This window comes from Artemia franciscana, chromosome 7 (assembly GCF_032884065.1).
Source record: "Artemia franciscana chromosome 7, ASM3288406v1, whole genome shotgun sequence".
In the NCBI taxonomy this organism is placed as follows: domain Eukaryota; kingdom Metazoa; phylum Arthropoda; class Branchiopoda; order Anostraca; family Artemiidae; genus Artemia; species Artemia franciscana.
This window is the reverse complement of record NC_088869.1, coordinates 8,144,868-8,162,049: the sequence shown is the minus strand read 5'-3', so window position 1 is coordinate 8,162,049 and position 17,182 is coordinate 8,144,868. Positions and strand designations below refer to the sequence as shown.

General features: G+C 34.9%; 1 protein-coding gene across 1 annotated transcript in view; it reads right to left on the bottom strand.

Annotated features, from left to right (window-relative positions):
• Positions 1 to 17,182, bottom strand: part of LOC136028800 (papilin-like) — a 387,506-nt gene that overhangs the window by 201,084 nt on the left and 169,240 nt on the right. Inside the window, exons 16-17 of the mRNA XM_065706703.1 lie at positions 7,604 to 7,793; positions 2,242 to 3,069 (exon numbers count right to left, since the gene is read on the bottom strand). Of these exons, the coding sequence (XP_065562775.1) occupies positions 2,242 to 3,069; positions 7,604 to 7,793 (1,018 nt within the window). The remainder of the gene's footprint in view (positions 1 to 2,241; positions 3,070 to 7,603; positions 7,794 to 17,182) is intronic.

The window sequence follows — 17,182 nt, the reverse complement described above, 5'->3', positions numbered from 1 at the left end:
TGGATTTTGGGAAATTTTGAGAAGTAGGTACTACTTAAATATGAATAATATTGGAAAGTTCGTCAGGGTACGTATGAGGTATCATGATGATTTTCTCAAATAATTAGTTTTAGTGTCTTTTCAGTCTATGTTTTGTTGCTGTATTTTTTCGCTTGTTTTGTGTATGTCACCATGGCTCAATTGGGCTTTCGTGTGAATAAATCTATCTATCTATCTATCTACGGATAACAAAGTTTTATAATAAACAAAAAAACTAAAAGATTACAGCATATTCATCAGAGAAAATATAATATATATGACAAAAATAAATGTTAAATGTCTTGGACTCACGTTTGGTTCACGTTTGATCTTCAGTCTCAAAAAAAGAAAGAAAAAGTAAACTAAAAAATCGTAAAACGTCAGGGTAAAAAACAAAAAGGACAAGAGAAAATCCAATGGGGATGAAAATTAGCGAAAACCAAGAAGACATCAAGTTATAGTTACTTCAATTTCGTAGTTATTTATTTTCTAATCAGTTGAATGTCACCTTCGTTTCACTGGTTTTTTTTCTAAGTTTAATTAGTTTGATTCTACCCCTTTTCCTTTTATACATTGGCAGCTGAAAAAGAAAAGGGAATATTGGTAAAAAATACTCGTCTTTTCATCCTTTTTTTGTCTTTATTGATCATTACGTTGATGTCACTTTTTATATTGGTTATTTAAGACATTATTGACTCCATTTAAGTGATTAAATTTTTACTTAACATTTTATTCCCGCTTTGTTTTTTTGGCGTATTTTGATCTTGATCCTATGGCACCTCAAGTATTTGGAAAATATTAGAGGATTTTTACCATCATGATCGGCCAATTCTGTTTTAAGAACTGTTTCTCAGAACTGTCAAGAGACTATCTGAGGAAAAGCTTTACTCAAATGGGACACTTTTTTCTTTTATTTTGTCTTCATTTTTCTTGTGTTCTTTGTCTTCGGTTCTTTTGTTTTTATTTTAAAAATCAAAAATATCATTGTTCCCGTTTTTTATCTTTTAGATACCGTTCGTACGAAATAGGCAAATCAACAAGAAAATTGTTTCCCATCAGTTATCGACTTTTATAATATTTGGAAAAAGCAGCTACATCGATTTTGGTAGTTAAAAACGATGTCTGTTTCGTAGATAGACATTTGTGTGAGGGGGTGGGGGCACTGTTTCCCCCGGTTATCCATTTTTGCCGCAGCTAAAAGTATTTTGGTAGTTAGGCATAATTTAGTTTTATTGTTAAGCCAGAAAAATAAAAAAATGGAAATCTTCTTGACACAGAAAGCCACGTGCACAAATAATTATTTTACAATGAAGGGAAAGGCAAATTACAAAAAGGACCACAAATGATAAATTGTGCGAAAATATACTTAAGGGGAAACATCAATATGTCCAAGCGAGGGTGGAAGTGAAAACCACTCCCCACCCCCAACCCCCTTCAAGTGTGATTTCAAATGTAATGGTACTAAAAAATAGCCCTATGGCGAACACAATTTTCTCTTTGTCTCAAAGAAACAATATCATTTATTTCATATAATTTTTCTAGACTTGGAACAAAATCTTACGCAAATTCTTCAAGCATAGTACGGCCAAAAAAATTGGCCAAAAATCAAATTCTTTTAAGACATAATTTATATTTTCCCAATTATAGTCAATCTGCATTTGTATCCACATTATTTTCTATAAATTGGAAATGAATTTTAATTCTTTTTCTTGTCGTGTCACTTTTGGAAAAATTGTCCGATATGCTTTGAATACATGTTTGAACCTACGAGCAATATTAAAAAACCAGTATTCTAGTTTTTTATTTAAGTTCTTTATCCTTGGTACGAATTTTCTCCTAGAACGTTCCAGAGAAGTCCAGCACATTAGTAGTCCATACTGACGTGATTGTGGAAAGAAGCCTCACGCTCTTTCCCAAAGGAGTCTTGAAATCCCTCATCTCCTCTTAATATACCTTTAACTTTGATAAAACTTTTGATAAGCCAAGATTAACTTTATCAAGCCACTCCATCTATGCCTCATATTAGCTTCCATATTTCGGCCTTTTTTGGCCATATTTTGGTGACAATATTTTAGGAAAAAGGAAGAAGATTTTTGACGGATGAAACCAAATAGTGCCATACGAGTTTTTCTACTGTGAAGCTTAGCAGTTTAATGCAAAAAGCAGTTTATGTATGCAACTCAAAAATCACACAAAGCATCCCCATTAGGCTTATAATCTTACCGTTTTCTTTAAGATCACCAATTTCTTCATCTGTAGCTTCTTCACTTTCGGGAACAAGAACAAACCCTGAGCTCACTTCTTCACCAGATCCAGAATCATCAACATCATTACCTGACTCAAGATTACTTATGTTTCCAGTATCCGAACCAGAGCCTTCAATTAAGTCCTCTGATTCCAACGCAACTATTTCAACTTCTGCACTTGAATCTATACCTTCTGCACTTGAGTTTATGCCCTCTGCACTTGAATCTATGCGTTCTGCACTAGCATCGATCTTTTCTTCTCTGCTTTCATCTATCACTGCCTCTGCACTAGCTTCTGTGTCCTTTTCTTCACTCACCTCTAGCATAGCTTCACCGCTAGAATCAATAGCTCCTTCTGCACTAGCATCTAATCTATCTTCAACAGTGTCTAGTATCCCTTCTGCACTAGCGTCTATTCCTTCTATACCAGTGTCTACTAAGCCCTCTGCACTTGTATCTACGGGTGTTTCTGCACTAGCGTCAACTTTATCTTCTGTAGTTGCACCTATTGTACTTTCTGCACTTCTATCTACTGTTTCTTCTGGGATACTTTCAGTGAAGCTTTCCAAACTATCTTCTATTGTTTTATCTTCCTCAGTGCTTTTAACATCCTCAGCAGTGTCGCTGAGACTATCACTGGTCTTTTCACCAGAACTAATGTCTCCTTCAGCACTCCCGTCAACTGTATTATAACCCTCCGTAGCACCATCTGAACTTAAATCAAGGCCACTGATACTTTCAAGGCCGTCCCTGGCCTGACCAACGAAACCGGATCCAATTTCTCCAGACCCGTCAATGGAAACCCCTACAAAAAAAAAGAAAAATAAAGTGGAATTTGAATCAAGACAAAACTTCAGATTTCTTCCTTGTTTTTTTTTATTGTTGTTATTTTAACTCCTATATGAAAAAGAAAAGTAATTTTAGCAGGATTATATCAGATAAATAAATACGGTGAAAAATGTTGACATTGGTACAGTGAAAAGGGTTGAATACGGTTAAACAAGTACGGTGAAAAGGCTATTAATTCATACAAAATCAGAGTTGTAAAAAGTGAACTTTGTCAACCTAATAGCAGAAAAGAATATTTATATCAGATTTACTTTTACATTACTTTCATATTATATTTGTATTACTTTTATATTCATATTAGTTTTATATTAGATTTAGGCAAGTAACTATGCAAAAAGAGTAATTTTGTGAATCTCTTATTGAAGTGAAAAAAATAGTAGTGACTTTAATATATTGTGACGAGGCCTTGCTTATAGCCATAAAAGTAAATTAGCGGCCTGACGCAGACTGTCAGTCACTTCTGCTAAAGCTGAATTTCTGGTTTGTGGTTGTTATCACCCTCCCAATTCAAAAATTCAGTTTGGCCTTTACTCAATTTTTGCCACTGCGCCTCTCAAGTACACTGGACTTTCATTCGGGACCTCGATTTGAGCAACACGGTTACTAACAATAAATGTGTTGAGAAAGAACCTGAAAAAGTCCTATGGACTTCCTTCTAGAGTTAAAGGCCAATTTGACAAATAAAAAACCTTCTCGGCTCAGTAGCTCGTTTTTGGCTCCCCATGTGTTTTTTCTGGTGTAATTATGGAAGATTTTTACCACGTCAGAACGTCAACAAATTCGGTCTGTCTTTTTCAAATTTTGCAAATATTTTCTCCGTGTTCCTATTTGGTCTCGTAACAGTTATATATCCAAATGTTACAGAGTTTATGAGATATGTGATAAGATAGATGAATTTGAAGGTAGATTCAGACAGCGATCTAAATCATTCGTAGAATTTCCGTTGGGTTGTATTAGTCGTTTGTGAGTCATTGTTAGTGCATTTTTTAGTGTTTGCTATGGTAAGTATTTTGTATTATGAATGTTTCTTTCTCCATACTCCTCTAAGTGCATTTTTGAATGTAAAGAGGGTTCGAATATGTTATTATTATTATTTACGATTATTATTTTTTGCTAATTAGAAAACTGAACTACAGGTTCAGAATATCGGTTGAGGTTTTATTTTGATACATTTTTATCTAGGTTTTAAACTAAATATAAGAATTTGATTTCGCTAATATAAAACTGATTTTATTAAACTAATTAGTTAATAATTAACAAAACAATTTAATTACTAGTTAGGAAATAGTCAATTAACTGATATAATTGAGTTAATTAAATTAATCACACTAACTTGTAATTCTGAAACTACCCTAAAACAGACAACAATCTGAGCTTAAGCGAATAACACAGTTAATAAAATTACTCACTGTTTTTCTTTTAGTTGTAATTACCCTCATAAAAAAAAAAAAAAAAAAAAAAAAAAAAAAAAAAAAAAAAAAAAAATGGGAGAACTTTTGACTGTAAAGAGACACATAAAAATAGTCAAAATTCGTCATGGGAATCATCAGATTTGAACAATTATTTTCAATAAAGCAAAAAAAAAATACACTAGATTTATCTTAAATAATTTTGATACACGAATGGATTTTTTCGCTGTGTTATAAATAAGCTAAACATACCCATTCCCATCAATGTCCCCACTTCGTTTTTATCTTTTCTAGCAACACTTTATTTCCTTAAGTTATTTTTTAACCATATTGCATATGTGTTTAAAAACATTCTGACTCAAGCACGAATTCAGTTGACCTTGAAATTATTGGTTGTTTTCACTATTTTTCCGGATCTGTTCTATGCCATTCTAAACGGAAGATAGCAATTATGCAAGAAACTTTAAAAAAAAAAGTTTAATTAGCCTGGGGAAAGGAGGATCCTAATCTTAATTAGCCAGGGGAAACGGGGGTAGATAAATTAACTCTCAGTTTTCAATACATTATATTTGGCATCATGCATAAGGAGCGTTTACTTACAAAATAAAAGGCTGTATTAACAAAATAGAGGGCATTATAACTAGTAATCATAGTTTTATTATGTTTTTTCAGGGGGGGGTCATTTTTTTGTGCCTTTGTAAAAAAAAAAAAAACAGAGAATATACTAAAGTACATTCCAGTTAGAGACTTTGGTTGACAAAAATCATCAGTTAGGTATTCAAGGTGATGAACGAAAAGACGAAGAAGCTCATTTCATATCCTAGAAACTTAGAACCCCAGAAACATTAAGTATAGATTTTAAGTTTTGAACTAAAAAACACACATAACCTTCCTCTTACCGAAAAGGATGATTACGAATGCGTGTTTACTTATTAATTTGCTGTTGCGTTTTTTTTTTTCTTTTTTTTTTCTCAGAGATCTTGATGGGCTGGTGCATACAAAAAATTGGGACAGGATTCATCCTTACGGGAATTAAAAAATAAAAATATATATTGCTGTTGCGTTTTTTTCCTCTAAGGGGAGACCTTAATGGGCCGGTGCACATAAAATATTGGGATATGGTTCATCCTTACGGGAATTAAAAAATATAATATACTTTTCAATAATAATATATATTATTCTACAACAAAGGGCTAATTTCTGCAATTTTTTGCCATAAAACAAAAATTTGTGGCCGCATTGGATCAGACTGCTATCCGGTGTAAATAATGAGATATGCATTTGGTTTTGAGCAGTGAGAAAAGCTAACTACAGAGCCTCTCACTTTTAGGGGCCCTACTCGCATTCAGTTGCGCATTTGCCTCAAATCTTATGTACAATCAAACAGTTCGCGGTAACGAACTGTAGTAAAGAGCGATCCGGCTCAATAGTAAACGAAACTCTAAAAAACGGAATTTTGATACTGATAGATACATCAAAAGAATCGGATTTATATGCTGATTTTAAATATATAAGTTTCATTCAATTTGCCTTGTTTTGGAAAATAGGGGGAAACAGCCCCTAAAAGTCATAGGATCTGAACGACAATCACACCATCGAATTCAGCGTATCAGAAAACCGTACTGTACAAGTTCAAAAAACGGTTCTTATTAAACGCTTAGGCAGCAATACAAGCAATTATAAAGAATTTGTTTTCTGAGCCAATAAGAAAAAGGTGATTTCTTCTGGTTTGGAGGGAAGGGTGTTCAAACCCTTAAAAAATAATTCTTATGATCAAGTTTTTAACTATAAAGGAGAGGTCCTTCTGATAATTGTGAAGGGGCTATTTACCCCAGGAATCCCTTTATTTGTAGAAGAAATTTTGAATAGAGGTATATTTGGTGCTGAGGGAATGACACCCCTCTTATTGATGATATTTTTTAACAGGGAATTTTATTATTGAGCTATTGAAGCAATATAATGAAAGAGGTGGACTCAATCGTAAATACCGGAAAATTGATGGAGGCGAGCACCCCCATTATTTATAGGGATACCATATTTTATGATCTGGCAATATTTGCCTAAAGGAGCCTTTATTCTTGAAGCAATATTATAATAAACTAAACTTCAGCGTAATAAATGTTGGATGAGCGGGGGGGAGTGGATGTCCTTTTAATGTTCAGGATAACTCTGAATATAGGGGGAATAAGTCAAATTTAAAAAAACAGATTTTTCCAAAAGGACCTAAGTGAAACTATAAGATTTAAAAAGAACAAAAAATATTCCGTATTGAAGGGGAGCTGTCTTCCTCTCAGCTCCCCACTCTTTACCCTAAAATTTGTCTTTTTCATTGAAGCTTCATGAGTGAATGCTTACACTCGGGAGGAACGTAATAAAAATTTCAATTTATTTTCTGACTGCCTCGAAGATGAAAGGTCTTAGTCATTTGCACTTACTTTAAGCAATTAAATTGTCTCTTTAAAAGTTTTTAACGTAAGTTGTATACAAAATACTTGCAATTACCAACTTGCTACATCTGTCTCATTCTAAAATGATTTCAGAAAAGCACCAGTCAAACTTTACCACAAAGAGCACGGATTGATATGGGCTTGGATCCCCTCCTCACACACCGGATAATATTTTTTTAAGTTTTTAAGTAGCTCTTTACTTTATTTTAAAATTCGATTTTATTTATTTTTTAAATAGCGGTCAATTTTCGGGTAAATCAAAGGATTTGGAATTCAATACCCTTTTCCAAATGTCTAGAAATATGCATTCGCGTTTTTATTTGTTTCTTTTATTACTATTGAAACATAATATTAAAAATAGCTTAAAGAATAAATCTGTATAATTTCTCTACAGTATTCGAAAATCTAGACAGAAAACTAAAGGTAAATACAGCTGGATTCAATGGTGTTAATTTTAGATCTTAAGAAGCTTTGAAATACTACTGAAATCACTAGGATGAGCCACCACATGCCAAACTAAAAGGCCGGCAACCGATCTCAGGCCATTGCAGGCCGATATAAAAATAATCACAATGTGGAGACAACAGGCTTGATCTGTCAGCACCTCACTTGTCCTAAAGAAGCACAAACTTACCCGATCCTAATTTGTTTTCAGCCTCTTCTTCGCCTGAAGCATCTGGAGTTATTACTGTAGCTGTTGTGGACGTTTCTACGTCAAGGACTCCTGAGCCACTTTCAACTATTGTTAATTCTCTAGAAGCTAGGTCTTCCTCGATCGTAGAACTTCCAACTTCTTCTATAACTTCGCATATCAATTCCCCGGACTAATAAAAAAAGAACTTTATTTGCATACCTTTGACTCTTATACCATTATAAATTGGAAGACAAAATTAAATTGCAGTTAGAAATAAATATTCTAAAAGAAAAATTTGAAAAAATTGAAACATCTTAAGACTGACATCTTAACACATCTTAAGAAATAAAAAAAAAAGTTTTTCTAACTGAAAATAAGGAGCGACATTAAAACTTAAAACGAACAGAAATTACTCAGTATAGGAAAGGGGCTGTTCCCTCTTCAACGTCCCGCTCTTTACATTAAAGTTTGACTCTTTCTCTCAACTCTACTTTTTAAAACAGTAAAAAACTTTAGCATAAAGAGCAGGGTGCTGAGGAGGGAACAGACCCTTTCACGTATGGAGTAATTTCTAGTTTCTAGTTCTTGTTCTAGTTTCTCCTAGGTTTCTAGTCCTAGTCTTGCTCCTAGTTTCTAGTTCTAGGGTCTAGTTTCAGGCACTAATTCCAGGGTCTTATAAGGCTCATAGGTCCAAGGGTTTAGTTCCAGGCACTAATTCCAGTGTAGTAAAAGGTTTTTAGGTTCCAGGTTTCAGAGTCTAGCTACAGGCACTAGTTATAAGGTCTTATAAGGTTCTTAGGTTCCATGGTCTAATGCCAGGCACTTATTCCAGGGTTTTATAAGGTGCTTAGGTTCTAGGTCCGGTTCCAGGCACAAATTCCAGGATCTTATAAGGTTCTTAGGTCCCAGGGTCTAGTTCCAGGCACTAATTCCAGTGTATTATGAGGTTCTTAGGTTCCAGGTTTCAAGGCTATTGGGTACCAGGTTTCAGGCTCTAGTTCAAGGCACTAATTCCAGGGTCTTATACGGTTCTTAGGTTTCAGGGTCCAGTTCCAGGCTCTAGCTCCCGGGTCTTATAGGGTTCTTAGGTTCCAGGGTCCAGTTCCAGGCAATAGTTCCAGGGTCTTATAAGGTGCATAGATTCCAGGGTGTAGTTCCAGGCACTAATTCCGGGGTCTTATAAGGTTCTTAGGTTCCAGGTCCCAATTCAAAGCACTAATGCCAGGATCTTGTAAGGTTCTTAGGTTCTAGGGTCTAGTTCCAGGCAGTAATTCGAGGATATTGTAGGGCTATTAGGTTCCAGTTTCCAGGGTCAAGTTACAGACACTGGTTCCAGGATCCTAAAAGGTTCTTAGGTTCCACGGTCCAGTTCCAGGCACTAGTTCCAGGGTCTTATAAGGTTCTTAGGCTCCAGGGTTTAGTTCCAAGAACCAGTAACATTTGTCTTATAAGGATTTTTAGGTTCCAGGGTCTATTTGCAGGTACTAATTTCAGGGTCTTATAAGAGCTTATATATTTCGCTCATTCCAGGGTCTTATGTTTTTAGCACTAGTTCCAGGTTTCAGGGTCTATAAGGTAAATCTTATGTGCAGTCCATACAAAACAAAAGGTTACTATTTGTGGTAAACAAATCTTATCATTTTTAGTGTTCACAGTCCATAGTCCATAGTATTCATAGTCCATGCTACTTCCAGGGTTTTATAAGATTAAATAAAAAACACAAGTTTTTTTAACTGAAAGTAAGGAGCGACATTAAAACTTAAAACGCACAGAAATTACTTCGTATATGAAAGAGGCTGCTTCCTCATCAACGCCCCGCTCTTTACGCTAAAGTTTGACTCTTTCTCTCAATTCTTCTTTTTTAAAACAGTAAAAAACTTTAGCGTAAAGAGCGGGGCGTTGATGAGGAAGCAGCCTCTTTCATATACGAAGTAATTTCTGTGCGTTTTAAGTTTTAATGTCGCTCCTTACTTTCAGTTAAAAAAACTTGTTTTTTTTATTTAATTTCTGAACGTTTTTGAATCAATGCATGTTTTGATTTTGGCTCTCCGCAGAGGAATAATCAAAACGAAATTTGCATATTTTTTTTTTTTTTTTGGCTCAATGGCTTTCTCATAATTTTGATCGAATGATTTTGAGAAAAAAAAGCGGGGGACGAAGCCTAGTTGCCCCCCGATTTTTTGGTTAATTAAAAATACAACTAGAACTTTTAATTTTTTACGAATCTTTTTATTGGTAAAAGATTTACGTAACTTATAAATTAGCTTACGTAAAGAACTTTTGTATTCTCATGTTTTTATTACATATATGAGGGGATTCGCCCCATCGTCAGTACCTCGCTCTTTACACTAAAGCTTAAATTTTATCCCAATTCATTAAGAATGACCCCCTGAATCACAAAAGCCGTAGAATAAGTAGTTGAAATTACTGAAAATACTTTAGCGTAAAGAACGAGGTATTAGAAGGAGGTGAGACCCTCATATGGGTAATAATTTCTGTTTGTTTTAAGTTTTATTGCTGTTCCTTACTTCCAGCTGAAAAAGCTTTTTCACTTTTATTTTTTAATTGTTTTTTTTTAAATAATGCTAGTAAATCCTGCTCTCCCTTCATGGAAATTTTCTTCTCCCATTACATATTCTCGAAGGAAAGTTCCCCCAGCATATCCCCCTCTTCTCAACCCCTCCCCCAAGCCAAAAAAATCCTCCTGAAAACGCCTGTATACTTCCCAATAACCATTACTATATGTAAGCACAGGTCAAAGTTTGTAACTTGTTGCCCCTCCCACGGGGACTGTGGGGGAGTAAGTCGTCCCCAAAGACATAGTTATAAGGTTTTTCGACTACGCTGAATAAAATGGCTATCTCAGAATTTTGATCCGTTGACTTTGGGAAAATAATTAGCGTGGGAGGGGGCCTAGGTGCCCTCCAATTTTTTTGATCACTTAAAAAGGGCACTAGAACTTTTCATTTCCGTTAGAATGAGCCCTCTTGCAACATTCTAGGACAACTGGGTCGATACGATCACCCCTGGGAAAAAAAAAACAAACAAAAAAACAAAAAAACAAATAAACACACATCCGTGATCTGCCTTCTGGCAAAAAATGCAAAATTCCACATTTTTGTAGATAGGAGCTCGAAACTTCTACAGTAGGGTTCTCAGATACGCTGAATCTGATGATGTGATTTTCGTTAAGATTCTATGACTTTTAGGGGGCGTTTCCCCCTATTTTCTAAAATAACGCCAAGTTTCTCAGGCTCGTAACTTTTGATGGGTAAGACTAAACTTGATGAAACTTATATATTTAAAACCAGCATTAAAATGCGATTCTTTTGATGTAGCTATTGGTATCAAAATTCCATTTTTTAGAGTTTTGGTTACTATTGAGCCGGGTCGCTCCTTACTACAGTTCGTTACCACGAACTGTTTGATTTATGATCCTCACGCTGAGGGAAAGTATGATGTCGTTATTTATTCCTTTTCGATGTAGCGTCTCTTTGGTGTCTCAGGATGATAACTGTCTGAGGCTTTATAGGCTAACTATGAATACAGCTTGTAACTATACAGTCGCCCAACATACCAGCACATAATGACGTAATTAATGCTTCCCTGTATTTTGTGTAGAAGAAAAGAAAAATTTAGACAAGTACGAAGACGAAACATAAATGAGTAAACATAAACAAAATATGATTGAGTGAAAACATAATAAATATAATTTAGAACTAAACCTTAATAATAAACAGAGTGAGAGTGAGAGAGAGAGAGAGAGAGAGAGAGAGCGAGAGAGAGAGCGAGAGAGAGAGCGAGAGAGAGAGCGAGAGAGAGAGCGAGAGAGAGAGCGAGAGAGAGCGAGAGAGAGAGCGAGAGAGAGAGCGAGAGAGAGAGAGAGAGCGAGAGAGAGAGCGAGAGAGAGAGAGAGAGAGAGAGAGAGAGAGAGAGAGAGAGAGAGAGAGAGAGAGAGAGAGAGAGAGAGAGAGAGAGAGAGAGAGAGAGAGAGAGAGAGAGAGAGAGAGAGAGAGAGAGAGAGAGAGAGGGATAAGAAAAAGAATAGAACGATAAAAATATTTTCATTTTTCGTATTTTATTACAACTGGTAATTACTATTATATGATTATTACAGTATTATATTCTAAGTTATATTCTTATGCAAATCATTATTTTTCATAACATCCCAGCAGCTATTGGATGTTTTCTTTTCTTTTTTTGGTGTGGAGGTAATGGGCTTTTGTGGCCCGAGTTTTTACTTGGTGTATGATCTGCCAATAATAATAGTAATGACAATAATGGCAATAATAATAAAAATAATAATGATAGTAGTAATAACAATAATATTAATATTATTATTAAAAATAATAAGTATAATAATAATAATGATGATGATGATGATGATGATAAGAAGCTGAGTTGGATTCCACGAAAATTATCTCAAAAGACACTCTTTTGGGCGTGTACCTTAAGGAAGGAAACGAAAATTTCTATGTTTGGGAACGGACATAGGAGGCAAGAACCCATTTGCAGTGTTCTCAGAACAGTTCATCTGAATAGTTAAATGGGCGGAATTGCATTTTTTTTTTTTAATGTACACGCAATCCCACTATCCCAAAATTACTAATTGGCGTTAAACCATTTTTTTCTTCTCATTTAGTCCCCAAATAATTCAGAAGCATCTTTATACTTCTTTTTAAATGAATTATATCCTGTTTCTCCCTCAGAGAGATAGGTGAGAAATCGACCACAATCGGAGAATATATTAGTGAACGGACCCACCCCACCCTCCCTGGTTCCTAAAATGATATTGGTAAAACAAGTTTCTCCAGTATGTTTTAAAAAAAGAGTAAAAAAAACATATTTTTATCCTGTACCCTCTTTCCAAACTGGCTCATAATTTTCCCTGACTTAACCTTAATCTTGGTGCAAATCCTGATAAATTACTGCCTTTTAAAGTAGAAAATCCAGCTACCCACCCATCTCTACCCCCAAGCCTTCAAAAAAAGTAAAAAAGAATGACCATCAACACTGTTACATTAAGACTAAACACAGAGATATCAACCTCTGCTTCGACCTCTCCAGATTCTTCAAAATATTCTTCTTCATCTTCATAATCCTCATCTGTACAAACATCGAGATCAGTATCTGGCAGTGGTGTGGTTATCAAATCAGAGCAATCATATTTATTGCAGGACTCTGTACCAAAAGGAATTTTGTCAGCGTCGCAAGCTGTAGGATTTGATTCTCCATCTGTGATACAGAATATTTTACGTGCAATGATGCCACCTCCACACTCTTTGGAGCACTTAAATAGAAGAAAATAATTAGCTTCTTGAAATTTGATAAAGGAAAAGGCAGCGGCGTCAATTGCGGGGGGATCACAGCATTTGCCCCCTTCCCAAGATCCCCCCACCTCTGCCCTAAATTTTTTCAAATAACGTTTTTTATTAATTTCATTGTAAAATAGGTTTTGGCATTTTCACTGAAAAATTAATGCCCCTCCCAGATTTTGACAAATTCATTTTGCCGCCTCCCTAATTTCCGGGAATTGACGCACCTAGCAAAAGTAAAAATCAAAGGATGGATTTAGACCGGTATCCTCAATGGTTCATCATTCGTTTAAAGCCTTACTAAAGAAGAACTTAACTTCACAATCCTTGTTACTCCCTAGCCAAAGGTAGTCAACTTACAAGAAAGTGTCAATCAAGCGCAAATGCAGAAAGCTACTTTATGGTCAAGTGTCTTGGCCACAGTGTCTTGGTACACTGGGGCCAAGACATTTGACCATAAAATAGCTCTAGCACTCCTAATAGCTCCTAAAGTCTTTTGAAATACAGTATTGAAGACTTAACAAAGTAAAAACAAACCAGGGCTTGAATCGTCCCAGTACAAACTTTCCAACCCTCTGCAGTGGAAGCTAAAGTCAGTTAGATAAAAAGCGAAAAAATTTGAGTATTTTCAATATTTAAAAAAAGCATTTCGTAATTAACTTAAGATTTGTTAGCATGGTTCCGTTTAGTTGTAGCTGCCACGTCTGCAGTTGTGTCATTTAGTTGTGTCAATCAAGCGCAAATGCAGAAAGCTAATCTGTGGTCAAGTGTCTTGACCACAGTGTCTTGGTACACGGTGTGTAGTAGTTTTGAGATAGCCATTTTATTCAAAATAGTACAAACATTTTGTAACAAGGCTTTTGGGGTTGAAGCAAATCCTCAAAGCCTGGGGGCAAGGATTGTAAGTTATGACCCGGGGACACTTAAGGTTTTATGGAAGGGATGGTTGTAGAAACTTTAGAGGAGGCTCATTTTGTTCAAAATTGGAATTTATAGTTCCATTTTAAGAGTCCAAAATGATGGAGGACAATTAGCCTCCCCCTCCCCTCGTCTACCCCTCTTTTCACCAATACGAATCTGATTGAAATTTTGAGATAGCAATTTTGCTAAAGATAGTCCAAAGAATATATAACAATGCATCTAGGGTTGAAACCCCCACGTGCTCTGAAATAGTGTTGTAAGTCATGCCCTGGTGGCATAAAAGGTTTTTGTTGGATCAAAGGTGAGAAGTATTAAGAGGTCAATAGAGCCAAACATAGTATTTTGTTTGAACAAAGGCTGATCTTTCAATTCAATGTGTCTTTTATAGAATTTGTTACTAATTCCATCCTATTGGAAATAACACAAGCATGACAAGTTCCGTCATTCCAATGATAATAGCCTAAGAACACAAGGCCACCTACAGAAACTGTCAAGATCAAGCATGAAAAAAATATTTCTGGGGATACAAAAGAGAATCATAGGCAGTGCAATAGCGCTACCTAAGTAAAGAATGATGTAGGAACAACGTGTTATTTAATTTATTTTTTGGCTTTCTTAGACCAGGAAGCTTCATATAAAAGGGGTTGTCGCAAGAAGTTCGAAAGGGGCTCATTCAATTTGAAATTCAAAGTTCTAATACCCTTTTTAAGAGTCGAAAGCAATTGGAGGGCAACCAGCCCTCCTAAGAGAATACTTTAGAAGAGATCTTAGTGAGCAATCTGGCATACTGTTTCCTAACATTATTCTTTTTTGTGTCATAGAGTGGACGAGTTGTCCCTTTTCTTGCCTTGTGGCCACCAATGCTGATAAGGTATAAATTTGTGTTCCTTAACAGATAAAAGAACAAAAATTCCAAGAATTGAATATTACAAAACAAAATAATGACGAACAAACCAATAGATAGAAATAAAAATAACTCCCAAACAAAAGCTTTACAACTTAATCATATAAAACCAAAGGTAAAGAACCTCAACGTCATTGATCCAATGAATTTCAACTAAGAATAGTAAAAGTAGATTATTCATTCAAAACCATCCCTTATTAATATTAGCTTTTCTGCTGTTTTTGGCTGTTAACGTCGCATAGTTTTTAAATGAAACATCAAGATGATGGTGTAAAGATATTTTTGTTTAGATTGCACGCCATCTTTTTATATTAAAATAGTATGGGAAATTTTAAGGGTGTTTTCACCCCTGGCTGTACTAAAAATTGGATTACTTGTCAAATTTCTTTATACGGCAATATTTCTATGAGTTAGCGGACAAAGATGTCATGAGCAAATTTTACGGGGGAAGGGACGAAGAAAAATTATACACAAAACAGCATTTGATAATACATGCAATGCATCACAACATTACAATACATAGGTAATAGACACGATACATCACAGGATAAGTAATATTAATCTTGGGTCCCCTCCATACACAACACAAAAAACAACATAAAAAAGTAACAATAACAAAAAACACAAGTTTAAATTACTATCCTTTCTTTACTACTTCATTAACATATTTGCAAAAATGAATGATCATCGTTTTTTAAATTGTTTGCAAGATATCAAAAACTGAAGGGTTTTGCATAATATTTCATCTTCATTTTAAGTTTTATATATAAAGATTATTTTAATAAATATTGTATTTATAATCAACCCTGTTCAATAAAATACGCGGGGTTAGAAACTCAGCTATGAATGAGGGGAAGCTTATACAAGATGTATATGAGTGATAGATCATAAGAGAAGAAAAGAGATCATAAGAGAATAAAGGAATGTAAAGAAAGTAGAGAGAGCACTAAATATAAATTAAGGGTATGTAAGGGAGGCCTAGGATAAAATTATTGAAGATCTGGAAGATTCAGCCAAATAGCATATTAGTAAAATATTGTGATGGTATGTTAATAAATTGAGACAAAGTAGTCAGTCTGGACTTCTCGTAACGATGAAAATGGGGCCTCAGTAATAAAGTGCCAAAGAATAGAACTTTTTGAGAATGTAATAAACCGTGATGAAATTACAGGAAAATAACATAGAAATGAATGAAAATGTTTGTGACACTTTGGAAGTGAAGAAATGTTTATTTTACGAGGAAGAATTAGAGCCAGTGCTTAAAAAATGATAAGGCTTCAGATGTCAATAGTGTTGTAAATAAATGCCTTAAATATGGTAGTTTTGAAGCTAGAGATAAACTATTGAAGATTATGAATATAATTCTTGAAAAATAAAAATTGAAGTGCTTAGCGATTTAGGAAATTCTAATTAAACGTCCCTAATACTTTAAATAAGCCAAAAATAAAGTAGTGAAGGTAATATTCTAGTTTAGCTACTTTTTGCTATCTTGGAAAGGGGTTAGGCTAGGAAAATAAAACTTTCAGGGATGTGTCTACATATGTCCTTGGAAGGTATTTTGAAATACCTGTCTCCACTCCTTCTAGAGGGCCCTGACCTTTGATGACCTTTAAAAACTTTGTCGTATAAAAGTGAAACCTTGCAAAATAAATCCTCTGCTTAAATGAAGTACAACAAAACCGTTTCCAGCTTCACAACTTTGCTCATTCCTAATTCATTAGGTTTCAAAGATCCGCAAATACATTTTCTAAATATAGAAAAGAACTCATAGATATGGCTTAAAATTCTACTCAAACAACAGGAATTGCCTTTTAACAAAAAAAACTGATAACAGAAAATTAAGGTAAAATGATGTTTTGTCAAAGACCTGTGAAGTAAGCAAATTTCTAAGATTCAGTAATCAGAAGAGGGTTAACACGGTAGCTTGGCAATACCTTCTCAGAGTATATTTTTGGCCCTGGATTAATTACTGTAAGTTCCACTTTCTTTGCCTTACCCCTTTACAAGATAGCAAAAAGAAGTTAAACTAGAATTTTTCCCTAGTAAAGACAACACACACAAAAATTACAAAACTTTTACCTTTGAAAATGGACCGGTAAACCATTGACCTTGACATTGTTCATTGTGGCATTCAGTCGTGTTTTCGTATCGTTTTGTTGGGTCGCAGAGTTCGTCTGATACTTCAGTCACACAATCACCCTTTTTTGAACCACAGAAGACACGACGGGTCTGAATGCCTTTCCACAAAAAGAAGCCATTAAAATCAGCAAATGTTATAAGCAAAATTCAGCTAAGTCTAAGCAAATTATCAGTTCAAATGTATCAAGCAAATCGGTAGCCTTTGTTCTTTACTTTTTACGGACAATATTTGTTTAAAACACTACACACATAAAATGACAACATGCTCATAAGAGAGCAAAAGAACTGAAAGTAGGGAGA